General features: G+C 28.3%; 4 protein-coding genes and 1 non-coding gene across 5 annotated transcripts; 3 read left to right on the forward strand and 2 right to left on the reverse strand.

The window, feature by feature from the left end:
- Positions 1 to 63: 63 nt before the first annotated feature.
- Positions 64 to 6147, forward strand: PGO_010110. Its single transcript has one exon. It is a non-coding gene; the product is annotated as a tRNA-Tyr (tRNA).
- PGO_010120 (centrin) lies at positions 1465 to 2426 on the reverse strand (the record flags this gene model as incomplete). Its single annotated transcript, XM_028685656.1, has 4 exons — positions 1465 to 1505; positions 1635 to 1736; positions 2105 to 2210; positions 2352 to 2426. 4 exons carry the CDS (start codon positions 2424 to 2426, stop codon positions 1465 to 1467), a joined length of 324 nt encoding a protein of 107 aa, XP_028541457.1.
- PGO_010130 (hypothetical protein, conserved) lies at positions 4151 to 9514 on the forward strand (the record flags this gene model as incomplete). Its single annotated transcript, XM_028685657.1, has 1 exon — positions 4151 to 9514. The coding sequence occupies one exon, from the start codon at positions 4151 to 4153 to the stop codon at positions 9512 to 9514; it is 5364 nt and encodes a 1787-aa protein (XP_028541458.1).
- Positions 9515 to 10651: 1137 nt separating this feature from the next.
- PGO_010140 (hypothetical protein, conserved) lies at positions 10652 to 11188 on the forward strand (the record flags this gene model as incomplete). The annotated part of the gene is made up of 1 exon (XM_028685658.1): positions 10652 to 11188. One exon carries the CDS (start codon positions 10652 to 10654, stop codon positions 11186 to 11188), a length of 537 nt encoding a protein of 178 aa, XP_028541459.1.
- A 1216-nt stretch (positions 11189 to 12404) lies between these two features.
- PGO_010150 (hypothetical protein, conserved) lies at positions 12405 to 16112 on the reverse strand (the record flags this gene model as incomplete). The annotated part of the gene is made up of 1 exon (XM_028685659.1): positions 12405 to 16112. The coding sequence occupies one exon, from the start codon at positions 16110 to 16112 to the stop codon at positions 12405 to 12407; it is 3708 nt and encodes a 1235-aa protein (XP_028541460.1).
- Positions 16113 to 17634: the final 1522 nt, after the last annotated feature.

Here is a 17634-nt window from a genome sequence, read left to right on the forward strand (position 1 = left end):
TGTGCGCTATTATTATATATATATATTGTAGCATTATATTTCAAGATATCGAAATTATACGTACCGATGATAGCTCAGTTGGTAGAGCGGCAGACTGTAGTTGTAATGGTTATCTGTTGGTCACCGGTTCGATTCCGGTTCATCGGATTTTTTTACTTATTAAATAAAAGTAAAAAAAATAATAAATTAAGCATAAAAATAAGACTTTTTAATATACATATATATTTTTTTTTTTTTATATACTTAAAGATAAAACGCGTTCGACTTCATATTGGGAAAAATATAAAGTATTATGAAAACTTCTATATTTTTACTTTTACATGAGCACTCATAAAATATATCATAAATACTAACGCAAATATTGGGTATGATAATTTCTTCTCTTGTTATTTAAAAAATTAAATTTTAGAACCAATTTGTTAAGGTAAAATAAAAAAAATAAAAGCTAAGAAGTGCAATAAAATATTTGCTAAACTATCTGCAATATTCACATTTTTTTTTTTTTTTTTTTTGGTTTCACTTTATATATAAAATGAAGTTTCATTGTTTTATGCACGAGCGTCTACTTCAGGTTTATCATACTGAAGGAAGCTGATCAGAATTCGATTCATGTGAAATGATTTTAGTTTTTTCTTAAGTCTTACATTTGTGTAATTTTTTTTTTTTTTTTTTATCCCTTAATTAAAACGAAATAAAACAAACATTATAGTGTTCCATATTTGTGGTGTTTTCATCGCCCCTCTTTTTTTATGAAAAAATTTGAGGATTATAAAAAATTATGAACACATAACACATTACACTAAAGGACACTTTTATTTACATGCTTTTGTCGGTATGCAAATAAACCCCTACACCACTTGAAATGGCACATTTATATGAATATACATATTTTCATAACAAAGTGTTACGTGTATATAAAAATGTTTTCAAGAATTTTCTTATGTTTCTAGAATTTTTCTAATCCAAACAATTGACCAAATGATGATATGATGAAATAAATTGATCTACCTTTTTGATAAATTCTTTTCTTCAAAAGTTTGGTTTTCCTTTTATACTTTAACAATTAAGTGAAAAAAAAAAAAAATGTGCAATATTTTTGCTTTAATGAATTTTTCAAAAAAAAAAAAAAAATTAATAATAATAAGGTATGTCACATATGGTTATAAAGCCTCATTTATGTGGTATTATCCCATGTTACCCCTTTGTTTCATTTTATTTTGTTACATTTTTCTAATATTCCAAATATTATAGTAAAACCCACAACAAATTGGAGCAAAAAGACAACCAAAAGTTATGTACACTCCAATACTTACACAGAAATGTGTGCCTTGTCTAATTAAACGAACACAATCAACTGCTGAATTATTTTTATCATATTTGTTAAAACCATAAAAACTGAACTTCATAAATTCGAAAAACTATTCTGTTCGTATTAAAAGTCCCTCCTTTTACCACACTAGCCTCTCAGTTTGAGCTTATAAATATCATATATTCATTAATTGAAACTGTAAAAAAAAAAAAAATAATAATAATAAATAAAAGCGTTGTATAAAATCTATAAATGGTAATTAGTGGGTCGTATTTGCCTAATAACAACTGTCTCCATACATATTAAACATAAAACACATCCGTACTTGTTCCTGAGGAGTCCAAATCTACTTTGGTAAAAAATTTTATAAAGTCTGGCTTTTTCATATTTTTTAAAACTATTGAAATTTCTTCCGCATCAATAAGGCCTTCAAAAAGAAAAAAAAAAGAAAGAAACAGGTAAATGCGTAAATACATACACAATATGCATAAGTATTGAACATGTAAGTAAAGCAAAAAGTTGCACATATGTTGGTAACTGCAATTATATTTTTAATTGTTGAACGGAAAAATAAACAGACTTATAAAAATAGTTTTTAAAATCTTTTTTAATAAATGTTTTCTGGTATTACATAATAACAGCATTATGTGTTTTCCAAAGAGATTCAATTTAATCACTCAAACGTTTACATAAGTACACACAAGTTAATTTGATAACATTTAATTATTATTAAAAAAAAAAAAAAAAGAACTTTCGATTTATGAGTTTTGAGAATGATTTAAAAAATTAACTTACCATCTCTGTTTAAATCATAATCCACAAACTCTTCATAAATATTTTCTTTCTCCTCTTCAGACATGTCAGTTGGTACCTGATTTAAAGATTCAGTCCCATTGTTTTTGTGATGAAATAATACGAAAAAAAACGAAAAAAAACGAAAAAAAAAAAGGAAAAATAAATATTAAATCAATCACATTTACAAACAGGATATTTGCATCTACATATGTACATAGTTTAGTTAAATAAGTTTCCCATTTTTTACTTGAGATTTTAGTTTATTCCAAAATGTTGTAAACACGAATGTGATTAAAATTAACTTCAAGCAAGACAGTCTCATAATATCTTCAATTTGTTTTATTGAAAAAAATAAAGTAAAAAAGGGGGAGAACTTTATTAACAAATTTTCTTATTTTTTAGGACAAAATTTTTCTCATACAAATTTACGTCTTCCTAAGTATGTATATGTGTATAGAGTGTTTCATAATTGAGCACAGTGTATAGATTTTATTCTGCACAAGACTCCTGTTGCGTGTTTTAAATTATGAAATTTTCTTATTAAACTGGAAAAAATATAAAATAAAACAAAATAAAGAAAAATAAAATTACGAAAAAAAAAAAAAAAAAAAAATGGTAATCATAGACAAATTCATCAATTGTATTTACACATCCGTATAATATTTTAAGAACATGCATATGCCTCACAAAGGAGAGATTGTAAGTAATTAGGGGCTGGAGAAAATATTAGCTTATGAATTTGCTTTAATTTTTTTTTTTTTTTTTTGTTCCTTGATTTTAGAAGCGTGTCATATTAATTCCATATATTCTACTTCATTTTTCCCCTCCCCCTTATCAAATGTATTGCTGAAATTTATGTTGTCAAGTTGGAAGAATTCAAATCCCTTCTTAAGTCACAAATACGAAAAAAAAAAAAGTCAAAAAAGTGTAAAAATATATGTAATGGGCTTTCTAAAATAACTTCTCTGTTACATAATTGTGCTCCTTACATGGGTTATCATTTATTTAAACATAGAACATGATTTAAAATGCATTCCCTGCTTCTCAATATGAAAATGTAGCATTTAGCACTAAACCCAATTTTGAACATGCTTTAAATGTGGATGAAATGTTGTGACGAAGCACAGTTGGAGTTACCTTCATTTAATTCATATGTGGAAAAATGTCAGTTTTAAAATATGCTTTTTTTTTTTTTTTTTTTTTTTTAAATGTATAGATAATTGTACTTTATGTTTCATTACTCACATATTGCTTAAGTGGTGCATGCATATGTGTTTTCACATCTTTCATTTTCATTAAAATCGTTCTTCTTCTTATCCTTGATTTCTCCATAGTTCTCCCAAACACAATTGCATTGAAGGAGTATTCACAGTATATTTACTTTATCGATTTGTTTTTGCTGAATTGTCCTTAAAAATTGAAGTCCTTTTGTTTTAATCGTTTGCAGAAATACAAGTTTTCTTAAAATTGGCATTATGATCAACTTATAAAAAAAGTAATTATGCGCAAAAAGAGGCAAACACTCTGTTAAACAATTTACATATCAGTAAAATATATATATAAGTGGGGACATTTTATATTTCAAAATGAAAGTCTAATTCTTTTCCGCTTCTTTTTATTTATTTATTTTTTTTTTGTTGTTTTTGTATCTTACATAATTTAATCATGCCCTCACCACTACTATTATACGGAACAGAAATTTTTTAAATGAATGAAATAAAAACACACATACACACAAGGGGGAAATTATGTTTGATTTAGCCCAATCGTCCAATGCAACCCACCTATTTCCATTTCTCTGATTTTTGTAAAAAGGAATTTAGGGTAAACCCACATGTTATGCTATATCCTTACTCCATCCACATGGGACGCACAAAAAAAGAACAAGACGAAATAGTGTATATAGGAATATGTGCATGCTCATATATAAATCCCCAAAAGTACATGAGTAAATGCAGAATTCTCTATACACACAATTATGTAGCAAACCCATGTATACAGCCATATATGCACACACACATATGCACATGAACTTATATGGAGAAAATGGAAAATGAAGAAAATGCAAACCACCAAATTTTTTTTTGCGACACAATTACTAGCATAAATCGTCTCACAGGAAATGAATTTTATTTCTATTCTAACGATGATGCGGATATATATAGGAAAAAAAAATGCAATGAATTGCAAATAGGTGAAGCGAACACAGGTGACCACAGTGAATTGCAACCCTTAATTATAAATGATGGAGACATCAAAAGGAACAAACTGAAGAATCAAAAGCAGAGTGAAATACAAACGGGAAAAAAAAAACAATGTAAGGTTAGTAAAAAAGAGCAAGGAGACACAAGTAATTACTTCTCTAGCGAAAGAACAATTAATGAACACGTATATGAGGAAAGAGAAAGATTAGTCTTTGAACAAGAATTTAACAAAGTGCACGACATGTATAATGTCGAAGAAATTATGAAAATCATAAATAAATTAAATTCCATAAGAAAAGAAATTGAAACTGTAATATATAAAAAGTTAGAAAAAAAATACAGTGAATTTCTTACAGCTTCAGACAAAATTAAAGATATAGAAATGTTCATAAAAAATATTAATGACTTAGTAGTGGAAAATACTAGAGAGCTAAAACTTCTGCAAGACAAAAAATATAGACAAAGTTTAAACATAATAAATCTTGTTACTAAAAAAAAAAAATTCCAAAAAATTAATTTAGTTATATTAACTATATATATTATATATATATGTGATAGACTAATATTTAAAAGTATCTTAAAAAAAGACTATGAATATGCTTCCTTGGTATATTTTGAGTTAGTCAATTTTATAAAAGCAAATGCCAAATACCTTGACAAAATTAATTGTATACTTCATTTAAAGGAAAAAATTATGCTAGAATATTTTGACAGATTAAAGCAAAAAAATCAAACAAGTTTTGTCGAGTTCTTATTTTCAAACAATACAAACAAAAATTTTGAAGTGCAATTAAAAAACTCCTTCAAAATTTATTACTTGCTTTTTAAAAGCAAGCCTTCGAATTTTATCGAAAATTTGTTAGCCTTTATATACCAGTGTTTTCGAAAAATCTCAAAACAAGTCATTTTTTCCTTCTTAATTGTAATCAAGAAGAGTGGAAGTAGAGACAAACAAAAGAAGGAAGAAAAAAAAAAAGAAAATCTGATAGATGCAAAAAAAGTAGCAGAAAATACCAAACAGCAGAAAGGGGCAGAAAATGGCAACTACTCCACACAAGACTTTGATAAAAAAAATTCATTTTACAAAGAAGACATAAAAAAAACAGTTGACACTTATGAATTAAAAACAAATGGTTCGTGTGAACATAGCCCAAATGATACCCCATCATTGTATGAAAATTGTATGTATGAAGATATAAATAATAAGAGTTCAAATCAAAGAAAAAATATAGTGCAAAATGTAAACCTTAAAAAAAACGAAGGAACATCTCGTCTTATAGCAAATGTTGATGATTCTTCCTCCCCAAGAGATACTAACATAAGTGATGTGACTAACCCTGGATATGAAAATAGAGACAAATTAAAAATGATAGGAAATAAAACGATAAATAACAATTTATCATCAACTTTGAATAACCCAAATGATACATTCGAAATTGATATAAACCACATTCAAGAAGAAGCAAACTTTTTGTTTATTCCTCTCAATGAATTGGCGCAAAAATTAAACGAGAAAAACTGTTTGACTTCTCTTCTTAAAATTTACGAAATTGTGTTTGATGTGATGAAAAAATATGACTCCATCATCATTTATTTATTAAATTATAAAAAAAAAGAACCATCTAAGGGAGATTCAAGAGGGTTAAAAAAAGAGGACACATCACTTAATCACAATAGCAGGGATTCTTCAGTAGGTGACGACACCTTCCAATTTTCTAAGTATCACAATAATAGGGGAAGTATAGTCCTTGAAAATGAACCGTTCGATGAAATTGGTAAGATGGACAAGAATGATCCGGAGGGTGAAAATTTATATAAGTACAACTTTCAGTCAAACGAAACACATATCTTGGATGATACAAACTGGGAAGAGAATCTCCCCCAATATGTTGATCATAGAAACAGTTTTAGATTCTACGACATGCTAAACGAATATAAAAACGAAAAATACCATTCGATAATCTCGAAATACTATCAAATAAATGATGGTAGTAGTTATTCTCCCCTAATAAAATATTTTGTAAAAAATGTAGACATAGAAAATAGCACCTACGCAGAGTATTCTTTAAAAATTCAAGAACGAGTTGAATCATATTTAAAAAACAGAAATATCCAATATGATAATTCAGAGACGTACAGAAAATTTGCTCTAGATAATGCGAACAAATTGATAAGTGCTAAAAATAAGTTTTTAAAAAATATAGAGAAAGTGATAAAAACGATTATCGAACATATTAGATTTGACAATTTCAATTTTCATTATATTTTTCGATTTGCAATCGTTACTATTATTTTTTGTGTTAATTCATTTCTTTTTGAGAATAACTGCTCGAATAGTCGAATCTACCACTTGAAAAAAGGTGAATGGAGAGGAATTTGTTCAACTGAAATGTGTAACGAAAAGGATAGCCAAAATGAGGATGAAAAAAAAGAAGAGTCACCAACACTGCGCAACGAAGCGGAAAGTCACGAATGTTTAGCGGAAAACCATCAAACAGATAAAAAAACAGAAACAAAGAAATTAATTCATGAAAGTGTTCAGACCAAAATAAAAAGCACAACAAAGTCAAGTATAAACTCAAATTTTTACGGATACAAGGGGAAAAATAATTTCACAAAATTGGTCAAAAGTGTGAATATACAATCTCGACACAGTAGCGCAGAAAGAACATACAAAAGTGAAACACCTATCCAAGATAACGAGTTGAACATGAAAAACTATCAGACAAAGAATGATTATCAATCGAAAATGGAAGAAACGTGCATGGAATATTTTCTGAGTGAAAATGCTCCAATTCTTCTAGTAGAGGAGAAAAGAACGGAATTCTTCCACAATTTGCTTAAAAATAATTCTATTTTTGAAGAAATGGAAAATAAAATTAAAGATAATCTTCACCATTTTTTTTATCATAATGGGAAAAAATTAAATGACTCCATTAATAAAGACAACTGGGTTCGGGTACCTGTAAAAATAAATCAATGCATTTTTAAAAAGAAGTTTCATTTTTTTCATATAATATCGTTTTATAAGAAGACTTTTTATGATTTTTTGAATTCCCCTATTTCGGAAAACCCCCTAGTTAATCTTAATCTCAAAAAGTTAGAAGAGGAGTTGTGCTCTGAAGAGGAAATATCCGAACATGTGAATATAGGGTTAGTCACAAATTTGGGAGGGTCAAAATTCAGTAACGAAGGGGCTATTGAACCCAATTGGGGTAAATATACCAAGTCTGACTTTGATACAGCCCAAGTGCGTAAAGAAACAAACAATCTCTACTATGACAAAACGTGCGTAGAGACAAATCTTAAGAAAACAAAAAACATGATAAACAATAAGGAGATGTTCGAAATTGTTAACTTTGATATTGTTTTATCAAACAGTAGCAACATGCTTACATGTTCGCTACAGAATTATTTAATGTTTAAAGAATTATTCCCCAACTTGAAAGACATAATAAACCAATACATTTTCAAAATCATCGATTTTTACATGTACGTGTTGTGCTCCTATTTTATGAAAAGAGAAACAATGGAAGAACTTCTAATAGATTTAAAAAAATACAACGACAGACTAGGCATAAATAACATATTTTTTATTATAAAAAAACAAGAAAAATATAAACAGTTATACAATTTTTTAATTTTTTATAATGAAGAAATTAAAAAAAATGCAGATAATTATCATTTTCTGTATGTTCAAAAAAATCCTCATCGTTTTTTCCAAAGTAAATATAACACAACAAATTGTAACATCAATTTAAAGGATAGTCCATGTCCATCTCTTAATCTATGCAACTTTCACACAATTTACAGTTCCACATGTCACTATGCAATTTCTGAAAAAATTATTTCCATCGAATCGTTGTATTGCTTAATTAGTAAATTGAAAGAAGAAATAATGCAAACAAAGGATAATTCAAATAAAGAACATATTGATCAAATGAAAAATAACCATGGACATAGTCCAATGCAAAATGAAATTTCCAACCAAGAGGTTAACGTAAGACATAATAATAGTGGCTTTAATAACACTAGTAGAAAAGACAACATTGAATGGGATTCATTTCTTCCTTTCTTTGAACAAAAGCTACGCATTATTGATGAACTGCGAATTCTAGTTTATTGCGATTCCTTGTACGAAATTGTAGACAGTACCAACTACATTAATGAAGTAGTCAAATTAATTAATGATGCATGTAACAATTATAAAAGTGCTATAAACGGAAAGGACGATTTTGACAACCTCAATGCAAAAAAAAAATTTCAAACAAATATGAACCAGTTTATGAATTTATACATTAACATACTGAATGATGCAAAGAGAAAAATAATGTTCTGTTGTGATGGGGTTGTATCAGTTGTAGTTCATTACCTACTATGGAATTTAATAAATTATATTTTTAATTTAAATAACATTGAAATTGTCCACCATATCAGGAGTGAAGTGGCACCAATAATCGATCCTAACAATACCAACAACTCAGGGGGAAATGATTCTTCATTCAAAAATGAAAACCAAGTAAGAACAAATCAGCATGTACACACCACAGGTGCAAATACAAAAGGGACAGAAGAGTCTATAGCGAACCTCCAAAGGGAAACTAAAGTTTTGCCATTTTGTAATGATGCAAAATTTTCAGGAGCAAACCTTGTCAGTAATAATAAATCTACTTTGCATGGAGCAATTAGACAAAAAGTTGGTTGTTCTACAGATAGCGATAACAGTAGCACCTATTGTGGGGGTGCTACTGAAGACATAATAAATACGTTGAAGTATTTTTTTAACAAAATTTCTAACTCCATAATTCAACATATAACAAATTTGGAAAATGAAATAGAGAAGTACCTAAGTTCTAGTGAGGTTGACAATGATAGTAACTGTAACACGGATATACGCAACACGGTTTACATGAAGCTTTACAAAGATTTAAAAGATTTTAATACAGAAAGGCATAATTTTTACTATATTTTTCTTTCAAAAGGAATGAATTACTACGATCAATATGTAGACCTACATTTATACAACTTAGAAAAACTCGATCAATTGATTAAATGTGCAAATCCAGATTTCTTCCAATACAAACATGTTCATTCAGTTATTTTGAAGTATCATTCTTGTAAGCTAGTGCCAGAGAGCTACGTTGCTCAATACGAAATGGGTATCTTAAAGGAAATACAAAGCAAAATAATATCACGCACTGTGTAATGACAAAGGACATAAGAATTGGAGCAACCTATCCCTCTGGGAAAATACACTTTGTGTACGCACACACCTGTACGTACATATGTGTGATACCTCGAATCCACACACATGATCCCTGTAATTATATGATATAGTTGCGCATGATATGCAAACTGTTAGGGAAAGTTTTTGAATTTTCTTTTCTTGTATATAATAGGGGCGGAGATTCAAAAAGAAAAAAAAAAAAAAAAAAAAAAAAAAAAAAAAAGGTCATTATGTTGTGTATATATTAGAGTAATGCATCCAAATTCGCATTTTCACAATTTCGAACATTCGCAGTTTCACTTTTTTCTGTTTTCCCCCATTCCTCTCTTGCTATATCCTACATGTAGTTGTATCCTCATAATTGTAATATGTTTTTGATGATTCGTGTATATAAATTAACATCGCGCCCTTATCTCCTCTTCATACACATTCTCGAACAAATTTTCATTAATTAATTTTTTTATGACAAAGTTTTGACTTGACACTGTGGTGAAATACTTCTTTTGCCGTGCTGTAACACACAAGCGTGCGCGCATGCATGTGTATAAATATAAATATACATTAGCTTTTTTTTTTTTTTTTTTTTTTTTTTTTACAATTTTGAGAAAAACATGGATCTCCACTTTTTTTTGGTTAATTCAGTGTTCCTTTATTTAAAACAGAAGATATCATCCCTTTTCTTTTTTTTGAGCTCCGAATTAATTAAACTTTTTTTTTAATCGTACAATTTTTGATTTATAACGTTTGGAAAGAGCTTTTTTTTTTTTTTTTTGGCTCAATCCTATTTATTTTTTACTTTTTTTATGCACATCATTTCAATTTCCAAACGAATAAAGCGGCAAAAGAAAATCGAAACATTGTATAACAAAAATAAATTTCTCGAGAATGCGAAATTAAAAAAGTTAAAGAAACGAAGGATGAAATCAGATAAAAATTGGAAATCATCTGACACTGATTAATGTAGTAGGGAACAAGTACTCCCTAGCCCCTCCTTTTCTCTGCTGAGTAACAAAGAGTAAGGTGTACGCGTTTCTCATTACCTTATCCCTGTGTTATTTTATATATGAAACGAAATCGATTACAAATGAAGTGTACCTATTACCACTACTATCCAAAATGAACAACTACAAACCTGAAAACGAAAATCCCATACTATACAACTACAAGGAAGACGAGGAAAGCAACAACGTGCTTAACGAAGAAACAATAAAAGAGAACTTATATAACTCAAGCGATTTATGCAACATAAATTATGAAGAAGATAAAATAAGTGTGGACGAAATTTATGATTTGCTAAAAGACATAAAAGATCCTGAATATTCATATACATTAGAAAATTTAAAAATAATTGAGAAGAAAAATATTTATGTAAATTTGCAAGAAAAAAATATTACTGTTTATTTTACGCCTACCATACCAAATTGTTCCTTAGCTACTTTAATCGGCTTAATGATAAGCATAAAGTTGCAATTCTCCTTATCCAACAATTTTAAGACTAATATATACATATTCCCAGGTTCACATAATTCTGAGCACTCCATAAATAAACAGCTAAATGACAAAGAAAGAATCGCAGCTGCCATTGAAAATTCCCACTTGTTTAATGTCATAAAGAGTAGTATCACGTACAACTTTCCGGTTATTAACTTTTGATACTTTCTCATAAACACAAATAAATGAAAAGAAATATTGACCCAACAACATACTTAATACGAAAATTGTTATATATTATATGACCAAATTTTATTACGAATAAGGGAGAGAATGAAAATTTTGATATTTTTGAATATTAACGATTCAAACAGAACTTTCATTTTCTAACTTGCAGTACTAACTTCTCCAAAACGTCTTCCATTTTAACGTAAAAAAAAAAAAAAAAAAAAAGAAAAAAAAAAAATATATATTTTTTCTTTTTTTTTCCGTGTAACATCTTAAAATTAATTTTTATTCACACATACATATAACCGAATGTAATTTCGATTAAACGATATTTCACTCAATATATATGGGCATGGGTTGTGTGAAAATTGGAAAAAATGAGCTAGTCATCATTTACATGCACATGATAATAGGGATTAAAAGTAGCAAAAAGTAAAAAAAGTCAAATGCGTAAAAAATGTAAAACAAATAGGCAGTATATGAAAATCAAATATGTCTTACGTATATGTCATACATACAAGTACGTACATATAGAACATATGAAAGATACCAACTAAACAAGCAGAAGACGCAAACCGAAAATGTATCAAATGAATAACAAACGGATGTGCATCTATCTTTACAAATGGTCGTCTTACGTCATTATTATTAAAGCCAATAAAAAAAAAAATAAATAAATAAAAAGACAGAGGTAGAAACACACTTAAGCTGGTAAGAATTTATTAGGGGGTACACATTCGGCTCCCTTTCTATTTTCTTTCATTGATGTGTGTGAAGGATGAAAGACAAGGGAATTATATTTTTGTACAAATATGAATAAAATGAATTCATATCACGAAACGAAATATAAGCACATCAAAGTGCCATATAAACACAACAAGAAAATATATAGGATGGTTAAGTGGAATATTAAACGGCAACGTTATATATTAACGAGTTTAGAGGCATATGTACTGTCTACGATATATATATATATATAAACTAATGAACATCTTAAACTTATATATGTAACACTTAAATACACATATCAACTTGCATAAACAACAAAGGTCACGAAACTAAAGGGATATATTCTCGTGACGTATATTTATTTTTAAGAGAGACAAGAAAGTATCATTATTTAGGCCCTCACAGATGTATACAATTTAACTACCAGGTATACCATTTATTAAATATACGGAATCAACCAACCCCCTCCCACTATTTAACTTTATAATGAAAAATTTACTATGTTCTTGTAATATACATAATAGATAACATCATGTGCCAGCAATTGCACACAATTAGAGTTATCGGTAATAAGTATATCATTTTTCTCGTCCTCTTCTGATTCTTCAAATTTCGAATGTACATAATGATCCAAATTTTCTCTTATTTGTAAAAGTGAATGATTTTTTTTTTTTTTTTTTTTCTTTTTCTCCTGTTTCGAATGATCGTCTCCCCATATTTGCTGCTCATCTTCTATACATTCATTGGCCTCATAACTCAAAAAATTTTCCTTGCTAAAATCATAATACGATTTATAAAAAAAATAAATAGGACTATTCTTATAATACCCAGTGTATATTATAGGAAAAAGAGATGATGGATGTATTAAATTTTGAATACTTATTTTATTTTTTATGAATAAATTTATATAAAAAATAATGTATTTCCATATATTATCATCTATATTTTTATGTTTCGGCTGAATATTTTCTATTATATCAAATTCATTTTCTTCTTCAATAACTTCAATATTTGAATCTATTAATTCAAAATCGGAAATGAAAAAGCTCCAATTATTTAGATGCTTATTTTTTAATACCAATATATAATTTCCCATGTTGGAAAGGGCCACTAGCATATCATAACATTTTATCCATCTCATTTGTTTAAATCCTTTATATGCAGAAATGTTTACTTTAACTGCATTTTGTAAATCCATATGTTTCAAATCGTATATATATAAAGTATACTGTCCAGATTTTAACGATACAACTAATAGATACGATTGGTAAATGTCTTCACTAAAAGAGCATAACTCGTGGACTTCCTTCTGAATTGGATTGTGAATTGTGTGATATAAACATATACGATCGATATAACTCTGTAATTCATCACTTTTTATACATTTATTAATTGAACTTTCGTTTATCACTCCATCGTTTACATTGTTCTTTCCATCCCCAAAAGTTGTCCCATTTTCGCATTCATATATGGAATTCTTTTCATCCATTAATTGCATCGACTCCGAATTTTCTATCCCATCAATACAATGAGCACTATATTTGTAATTAATCTTGTACAGGAATACCTTTTCTAAAGTCCTAACGCACAAAATATTTCCCTTTTCTCTTATGACGATATCCAATGGTATTGTCATTCCCAAATGTATTTTAAATAGAAATTTTAATTGTATTTTTTTTTCAGCTATGTTTTCCTCTTCTATCTTTTTTAAGTAATTATCACATGTCCTAAGTATTTCAACGGATATGTTTTTAATTTTTGTGTTTACAAAATTTTTTTTTTTTAACACATCCATTTTTCTGCTTACATCTTCTTCAATAAGGATGCGCTTCTTGACATATGACATTTCAAATGCGAGTATGTAACAAGGGGTTCCTACAAATATGTTGTATTTGTTCTTATCTATGTGCCTATTCTTATATACATTTTTAAGACTGCTCTTATTTTTTAACAAATTACAAGGGAAATTAAAATAGTTCGTTTTTTCCTTTTCAGAATAATCAAAAATGTAGTAATTATTTTCTTTTTTGAAAATACCCTTTTCTTTTATATCTCTGTTCAAATTGTTACTTCCTTCAATGTGTCCCTTTAGAAGTGCATCTAAATTGTCGTAAATATTTAAAGCTGTTGGTAGCTCCTTAGATCTTCTCTTGCTCCTTTTTTTGAAAACACAAATGGGGAAATATCCATTCGTCAACTTTTTTAGATATTTTCGATTATTTTCATAATTTTCGAAAAATTTTGTTAACTGCATGTACTCATTGTTCTTCTCATCGCAAGCACTTACAGGCTCCCTTTGAGTCTCACTAACAGGATGGTTACTACTGCTTGTGTATCCTTCTTCATTCTCTAACATTTTTCCATTGCTAAATGCTGATTCAGAGATCTCTCTAATAATATCTTCTTTAGGAACCACCTCCACAGTTGATTCACCAAACGCTCTAGTGCATTCCTTCTTATTCACAGCGCTTTCCTGATTATATACCAAATTTTTCAAAACACCTTTCAGATATTTTTTCTTAATTTTCGCTTTATGCTTAGGATAAAGAGCATCTTTCCTCACGTGCAAGGAACTCTCTCTTGCCGTTTCCTGAAATGTGATATCCATTTGGCTATAGGAAATTATGGGAAAAGTCTCATTTACGTCAACAACATAATCATTCATGCATTCTTCATCTGGCTCAATCATGTATGCTCCATTGGGGTCGTTCATTTCCTCTACATAAACCCTGGAAACGTACGGAATTTGCTCCTTTAAACATAAAACTAGATTGATAATATACAAATTTCTCTTTTCATTCCCATTCATGTATTTTTTTTTTTTTAAATCCATGCACATTACTTCACACATTTCAAAATCTCTAGATTTTTGGAAGTTCAAACTACTGAACAGTTTATAATAATCTTTAAAAAGGTTTAGATGTCCCTTCGAAGTTACTTCATTTTGGTTGCAGATTAGTTGTGGAGATTCCAACTCATTAAAATTTTTGCTGCATTCAGAAATTTCTTCACATTTATTTATAGAGAGATCATAACTTGAACCAAATGCTCCCGAAAAATCATTACTTAAACTACCACTCATAAGACTTTCCTCTACTCTTTGTTTATTATATTCATTTTCCTTAAGAAAAAAATAAAAATACTCAGAAAAGAAACATGGAAAAAACAACTTGTTTGAAATAATCGTTTCAATTCCAATGCATAAATATAATAAATCAATGTACACTATTCTAGTAATCGGATATTTGAAAATTTTGAATATATGCAAATATCTTTTCGATATACATAATAGATATTTATCATTTTTAATAAATTGAATTTTCTTAATGTGTAAATTTTCATCTTCAAACTTGTCGTCTGTACTTTTCTTAGTGCTATTCTCATTATTTTTGATTTTGGAATTTGTTACATTTTCACTACCTCTGTTTAGGTTTTTTTGGGACTGTCTAGAACGTTTTTTCACTTTCTTCGACTTTTGTCCCTTTAGTAAAATATGTTTTCTCTTATTACTTGATTTTACGGAGTCTTCTTTATACTTTGAACAGCATTTTGCTAACGAATTCTCACTAAATTCGTTTCCATTTTGGTGTTCTAAGTTTGGGGTACAGCAACTTTCCTCCTCTTTTGTTGTCTTCAGATCTTCGTCATAATTGGAAATTGTATTGCACTTTGAATCTCTAACATCACAGCACAAGATCATGTTGTCAATTTCGTTATTATTAATGTTATCATTCATATTGCTAAAGTCATTGCTACTGATGTTATCGCTCCTCGAAATATTTCCACTTGTACAGTTCTCATTTTCAATCTCTTTATCATTATCAAACTCATTTCCGTCATCAGCTTCTACACTTTTAATACCCTCATTCCTGGTGCTTGAATTACTTCCTTTATCATTAACCCCAGTAGAGGTACTAGCACAAATTTTTATATCCTCAAAAATGTCCCTTTTCAGAGAGTTTTCTCTTTCATTTTCATTATAGTAGCTATGCTGAATTAGTAATGTGCCTGTTAAAATATGAAAAAAGTAAAGAGACGTTTTGGATGCAGCCACCAGAAGACTTCCACTTGAGTTTACATCGAAACATAAAAATTCTTCATTATCATAATTTTCTAATTTGTAAAATACGTCCTGTAATATATTTTTTTTTATCTGTCTATTGTAAAGATGGCTAATACAAATATCCATTATATATCTATGTTATCATCTTTTTCTTCCTACAATTTTTTCCCGATTTTTTTTTAACATCTCATTTGAAATACAGCTACTTTTTTTTTTTTTTTTTTTTTTTCCTCTTCTTGTCCTTTTTTTTTACTTAAAGGTTATTGTTATTTTACTTCTTAACTAGGTATTTGACGGTTTAATTATTATTACTCAAAAGTATGAAGTGGTTGCAGGTTATGTAAACACATTATCTTTGAGCGACATTCCAATGTTCAAGAACAAAAAGTAAAACTAAATTTACATAACTTTTTAAAACAGTTCTTGTTTAATAGTTATGTTTTGCAAAGGAGAACTCTGTATTTTGTTGTGTACTTATGTATGCACATGTGTTCTCCATTACTTATGGATTTACACATGGATTTGTTCATGAGTACATGAATTAAATGAAAAGAGAAACTTCTCACAAACAAAGTTAATGTTTAATTAGGCTTTACAAAATGGGATTTTAGTTATGCATTTACTTAGGTATTTACATATTTGTTGCTACTTTTTTCTTTTTCTTTTTTTTTTTCCTTTCTCCGTCCTTTAAGCTTATAAAGAGGTTACAATCAAATGCTTTGTAAAATTAGCTGAAAATTGACCGTTTTATAATAACATATGCACAATTACACTTGAGTAAAAGTGCTACATCAATTTGTATTCCTTAAAAAAAAAAAAAAAATACATAAAGCTTTGTATTACCTTTCTAGCTCCTAATTTTTGAACATATCTTTCAAAAAATAAAAAAAATAATAAAATGAAACAGAACGAAGGGGAACAAAACCAGAGGAAATCAAAGCAAAGAGGGCTCCAAAGGAAAGAGGAAACAAATCGAAAGGAGGAAAACCAAAAGAAAACAGAGCCAAAAAAAAAAAAAGAAAAATAGAAATACAAAACAAAACAAAACATGTAAATAACCCTTGTTCTTAAATTATATTACCTACATAAAATATTAGAACTACCTAGAGGAGCACCCACCCACATGCCCATGGAATCTTAAGTCATAGCTTATGTGCATATAAAAAATATGTGTGCATCACAAATGGTGCGCAACAATATACATTTTTTTTTTTTTTATTTATGTGGCTTTATATATAACCTGCACGTAAGCTTAACGTGCATAAAATGAATTCTCATATATAAAAATAAAGGATATATACATTCAAAACAGTTCTATAAATATATTGTTATTGGTTTAAAGATTTGTTTCGGCGAATGCGCACTACTTCTTTTTCACTTTATTATTTTTTTTTTTTTTTTCCAGAAATGCCAAAAAATAATTTTACAAGATAACTTGTATACATCAATTCACTTTTCTCTTTCTTCGAACTTCTCGTTTTTTAATTTCAGAGAGTTATATGTAAGCCAAATAAATCTTATGCTCACCTGTGTTAAATCCCTCCTCTGCCTCGACTTTTTTAAAAAATTAACTTTCAAAAAAAAAAGAAAAATATAAGAAAAAAATCCAAAAAATTTAATGTCTTTTTAATTCATTATTATTAAATTG

Source organism: Plasmodium gonderi, assembly GCF_002157705.1.
Source record: "Plasmodium gonderi DNA, contig: Chr01, whole genome shotgun sequence".
Classification (NCBI taxonomy): domain Eukaryota; phylum Apicomplexa; class Aconoidasida; order Haemosporida; family Plasmodiidae; genus Plasmodium; species Plasmodium gonderi.